The sequence below is a fragment of the Opisthorchis viverrini genome (genome assembly GCF_000715545.1).
Source record: "Opisthorchis viverrini unplaced genomic scaffold opera_v5_413, whole genome shotgun sequence".
Taxonomy (NCBI): Eukaryota; Metazoa; Platyhelminthes; class Trematoda; order Opisthorchiida; family Opisthorchiidae; genus Opisthorchis; species Opisthorchis viverrini.
The window spans coordinates 313,754-319,684 of record NW_008752074.1 but is presented as its reverse complement, the minus strand read 5'-3'; the positions used below and the strand labels follow the sequence as shown (position 1 = coordinate 319,684).

At 41.0% G+C, this 5,931-nt stretch overlaps 1 protein-coding gene across 1 annotated transcript in view; it reads left to right on the top strand.

Annotated features, from left to right (window-relative positions):
• T265_15271 (hypothetical protein) overlaps positions 1 to 5,931 on the top strand; it is a gene marked incomplete at both ends in the record, with an annotated part of 28,612 nt that overhangs the window by 16,047 nt on the left and 6,634 nt on the right. The window contains one exon of the mRNA XM_009177355.1: positions 2,901 to 2,994. Within this exon, the coding sequence (XP_009175619.1) occupies positions 2,901 to 2,994 (94 nt within the window). The remainder of the gene's footprint in view (positions 1 to 2,900; positions 2,995 to 5,931) is intronic.

The window sequence follows — 5,931 nt, the reverse complement described above, 5'->3', positions numbered from 1 at the left end:
TTCAAATTATATATATATATATGTGTATATATATGTGTATATATAAATACATATAAATATATGTATAAATATATACATTTATATACATACGTAAATATATATTCCATTATGAACGTTTGCTCAAAAATCAGGCGGAAGATTTGCTATGTCATACTACACTGACTTGAAAACCAACTACGGATGTAGCTGAAGCGCACATACATTTCAGCTAGTTGGTGGAAAGATTCTGTTCCTTTTCTGCATAGGAATACAACAGAAAAAACTATTTACCTCTCGATGTGATCTAGGTAGATTGTTTTTCAAGTTAAAAAGTGTGTGAAAGTTGTTTTGTGTTGGGCTGAGCTGTCAAAAAATGATGGGCTTCAAGAAAACATGAATTTTGCGATCTTTTGAAAATTCCATTCCTGCAAAATGTCATTGATAAAATGTTTGCGGTAATAAATTCTGTGAATCCTCTGTATTTTTGTATTTATCAACTCCATATTTGAAAAAAAAAGAATCAGTGTCAGCCAGCCTTTTGTGCTCCAAATTCGAAGCAAGCGTAGAATGTTGGCAATTATGTGGCTGTTTATCAGTACACCAAAAGTTCTAAAAGGTTGCATTTTGCTTTCGCCTATCCCCATTTGCATAGAGATTACGTGTCTCTAAGGCGTTAACTTTTTGGTTCCTTTTGGGTAGCTAAACCTATCTTTTGTTCACTTCCTGATTCCCTTGTTTTCTGGCAATCTTACCAGTTTCTGAATTCGAGCTACGCCACGGTGCAGAACCTTGTCATGAAATACAAATCCCTTGAAAGTAATGATAAAGACAGTTGGACGCTCGGGTTATTCATGTTCATGGTATGTTCCAAAAAATATTGAAAGATTTGCCTTCATATTAGGTGAATATATATTTGCTGATCTTCTAGGTTCATTACTCGATTTGAAGACAAGTACGGGAAGAAGGCATATCAAATGACAACCTACTAACCATGGAACGGTCGATATCGCAAGCGATACTGTAAACACAGGTTTGGGGGAATGGGATGATCTTTGCATGGCGTGTAGTACTGCTTGCTACCAAGATAAAATGATACAATGTCAGTTATTCTTAGAAGTACTGAGGCGCCAGAGTACCTAAACATACAACCGAGCCCCTTGCATACCTGACAATGCAGGTGGACATTCCGACCCACGCCCTCGAATAGATCGAAATGTAGAAACCTTCCGAAGGTTCACCCGGTAAACTGGAAGCTACGTAGGCAATCAGAGTTTTCAATAATTGATTTCACTCCAATACATTAAGTTGCAAATGATTGCGTAATAACGGAAAAAAAGATATGAGATCTTTCAGGCAGTGTGATCCCAGTGAACTTAAACTATGAAGTCTTTACCAGTAGATTCGGATTATGTAACCTTAATATGAATCGAGCACTCGAATTTGTAGACAAGAACCTAAATTCTTTGAATTCTGAATGAAGGAGTCTTAGTGCGGTTGAAAGTTTGCATTCAGCTATGCCCATTAGAATCATTGGGTGTGATCAACAATGTGGTTCAAGATGGTGATGGTCATACTTACTTTTGACTTCTCCAAAGCCGCCGGCAAAACACAGGAAAGTCATTCGGAATATATTGTACAGGCTGTTGAAACACCTTAGTCTTTGGAGCGTATCTCACTGTATAACGTATGGGCAAGTATGTTGCAGAGCTGAGAAACCGAGAGCCTTTCTAAAGCTGGTTCATTCCTATGCAGTGCAAGAAACTCACAGTTTTGAACCCGCGACAGCCCGGCCAAGGGTGGGACACTTGAACGGTTGTCCAAGAGTCACTTGTCAGTATTTTGATTAGCTCTTGGGCAGAGCGTCGCACCACCCATGCTGCAAAAGCAGAAAGCCACATCAGGTGAACACTTATCGACTTACTCCTCAAGGAGTCATGAGCTCTCAAGTTATCCTATCTATCTTCTGATGCGGGCGGAATGCATTGATAAGCATATGAGCAACCGTCTCCTAGATGATTCGGCGTTGTGATACAGATTCACTCGACCTTATGCACCGAAACGATTCTACGGTTCCGTTTCACACAGCTAATCGTCAGACAGATTAACTCTATGGCCAAAAATCCCGGTAGACGGTAGATGTTGACTTTCATTTTCTTCATGGAAGTCAGTCACAAAGACTGAGAAATATATGGCGGTCGTGAATCTTTGAGTAGCAACTTGGTGTGACTAGTTTGCCAGCGTCCAGTGATATGAGTTTACTTTGTGGCCAGCTCAGTATGGAACTTGAAAACTATTCGCGAATGAGGGATGTTGGACAGGATATGTATTTGTTGGATTACTGAGCGCTTTTCTGTGCTCATGAAAGACGATGTTTGACAAAACTTCTGCAGAATGGTGGTGAATTTTAGCGAATAGTGCAAACAGGAATGTCATGATCCCAGGTGCCCCCTTGTGTTCACACAGACTTGAGTGAAATTCCTAATCACCGTTTCACAACAATCCAGTAGGCGATTTCCGAGGGTGATATTTATCCATATTAGCGAAAAGCAGTGTGATTTCCACAAACACCCTCAACGGGTAGTATATTAGTCTAAAGGCTTATTATTTTTTGGGGCTGCTGGAGAATACTAGCACAGATTTTGTCTTTCCATCGCGAAGTAAAGAACTTTCGCCCTGTTGTGGTGGCAGCAAAGACAATCTTCGTTAGACAGAGTATTTGCTTTCTCAAATTTAGACATAAAATTATCATTAACTCTGTTTGATTTTTGACATACATAGCAATATAGTTAGTATTTACCCCACAAACACTACTAAGTAGCAATAAAATTTCACAAAGAATCTACAAACATTTAGCAGGTGTCATGCAGGTGTCATGTCAGGTGTGAATGCACCACATTTTTTTCAATTATTCAATTATTCAGCTCAATTGTTGTGGTTATTGGAATGGGGACGATTTCAATGCTAATGGAACACAGTTTACTCGACGGGATCGTTACCTTGATTATGAATACCCGAGTAAGTCACGGTTGACTTTTGGCCTGTTCTGTCGCATTTGTTGCTATTCAAGGTTGTAGGGTATTCCGTTTCTTTTTTAAAAAGAATGCATTTTTAAGAATGAGTTGAATATGTACCGCGTTTCAGGTCAAGAACAATCATTAGGGACGTTAATGCTTGAAATACGTGAAAGGATATATCCTGGCTTTCACATTTTCTGCAAAACAAATCCATGGGTATTGAACTCGGACTTTCGGAGCGGCAAATATACACTCTGGTATTTAGCGAATATACACTCATTTGCAAGCTAATTTGGTTCTTCGAGAGACTCACATGAAACCCAGCTGAACCCTTCGCTTGTGATGTTCTCAGGCAACTGAATGTGCTGCATCAGGTCGCCTCATGTTTCATCCACTACGATATTCGAGATATCGCGATACGTGTGTATCGTTGTAATGTACAACTCATAAGGTTGCTGAATATCCGTCAACAGCCCACGACCGGTTTCGCCCTTTTTGGGGCTCATCCGGTAGGTGCAGTCCCCGGGTTTCCGTCAACCTGATGTTCTACTTGAAATTAAATTGCACGAAATTAGCGAATGTACACTCATTTGCGAACTAATTTGGTTCTTCCAGAGACTCGTCTGGAACGCAGTTGTACCTCTCGTTTGTGATGTTTTCAGGCACTGAAGTCTTTTAAGTCATGTACTTGAATGGAAATTTAATTGCAGATATTTTATAGTCATTTCCGATGACTGGCTATGATCTGAGTCATGATGTGTGAAAGTGAATAAAGGTTTTTTGAATTTGGACCGACATCAGTTATATTTGATAGTTGGCTTATCGTCTAACATCACTGTTGATCGACTGATCTTTCGTACTGACACACTAAGGAGTTTCACCGCTTCCTGCCGCTGCTGCTGCTGATCATGTCATCTGTTGTTCAGGTCCGTTCCATTTATCCAACTTATTTGACAATTTCGTGTTGCTAAACTTCCGTCGATTGCACGTAGTTTAGTTTGGGTGAATCGGTGTGGTAATAGCGCATGTGGCGGGCAAAATCACCACAGGACGGATCAGTGGACAAATTAATGCTTGAAAAAAAATGGAACGTAACTGAAGAAGCAGACTGCCAATTCCGTGGCCAAAATGCACATCATGTTAGCCTGGAACCTCTCAGGTTTCCAAGTCTCAACGGAGGTCTTGGTAAAAGGGGATTACGGACGCTAGCACTTCGATGTTCTCGGCATTTCCAACACACGCAGCTGTAACCAATACCTGACCAATCCCCCAGGTCAAAGTGGTGAGCAAAAATTAGGATAAAATGTGCGATGGATTTTTGTTCAGGACATTTGAACCAGAGGATATTTTCGGCTTGGTTATTCTCGTTTCCGTGATTATCTTGTTAAGATGGAACGATCTCCACCGGCTCACTCAGTAAGCTCCACTTTCATCCGTATCACGTGATATTGAGGTAGCTACCTTAAAACAGCTCTCTTCCCCAGAAGCGGGGCATTCAAGATGATAGGCTCCTAGTGCGTTCTGGTAACTGAATTTTCCTAGTTTGGTTAGCACGCCAAAATTTTTTTGTAGGTATGAGATATAAGGTTTATTTTATAAATTGTGCGGTCTACGACATTTGCGTGATTCGAACCAGCATTAGTTTAGANAAGGTTTATCTGCGTGATTCGAACCAGCATTAGTTTAGACGCTGAACCTCAGCTTATCCGGGAAATTCTGAAGCAAGCCATAAGAAGGCACGCAAACCAAGAATGTATGAGCACCCACACGAATTTCATCAGTCTTCCGTAGCCCACACGGTTTCCTAATTAGGAGCAAGTACTTTCCCTAAATGCTAGTTTCTTGCCTTGAAAAGAAAGTGGTTCACTGCCGGTACTTTCAATCGATTGTCCACTGTTGAACCCTAAGGATGAAGATTGGGTACGTTATTCATTTATTTACTTGCTCCTCAGTGTTCACCAAACTGAGTGGATCACGCAAACTGACGCATATTCCACAACTATGGCGGGCACGGACAACACAGGCTGAGAACAAAACTGTAGACCAATCACAAAGCGTCGCCGATCAGTCGATCGATCCGACCACCTGATCAACCCAGCTAAGAGGGCTATTTGAAAGTCATGTAACAAAAGACATTAATAAACCTTAAAGATTGTACCAATTAAATGCATAAGATTACGAGGCCGATGACTGGAAACGAAAATCTATATGTATCATGCGCTTCAGCTGACTGCTGTTCACAATGTCACAATGCTCAAAAACTAAACTCAGGCTATTATTGTTAGCATCCATCTTGGTTGAGAGAAAGCGGCACCCGTGTGGCTGTACACGGAAAACGACGGGTACACGGGTTGAGGAATCCAGAGATAAAATAAACGACGCGCTGTTGAACTTTACAAAATTCGGCAATTTATTGACATATTGAATGGGCAATTCATCTGAGAAATCGTCACTAAGTCGCCCTCAGTCAACGCCCAACTTCTTGACATGAGATGATGATATCTTGCGTTTGTCTTAGCTAAGCCCGAGTTTTTCGCACTGTTGGTGTGCCGCTCGTGCCATAACGATGAGTGTATGTCGCTAATTTAGTGCGTAAAACATAAGATTGACGGAAGATCGGGGACTTCGCCTACCTGATGAGACCCAAGGAGGGGGAAATCGGTCGTGGGCTGTCGGAGAATTATCAGTAACCTTATGAGTAGCGTATTACATACAAGCATTTCATCCTCCGAGGTAATTGCGCAAGGACTGTTGTCTGCTTGACAGAACATACTCTAAGTGAATAAGGAGACTGGTTTCCAGATTTGTACATCACTGCACTTACATTACTTATTTTTTACCCTTGTGATCCATAGTGGCCAGTGCCTAATAGCCGTTTTCTATTTCTTTCAAAGTAATCAAACCTAGAAGCCAATATTTTTGGACGTGTCGTAAAAAA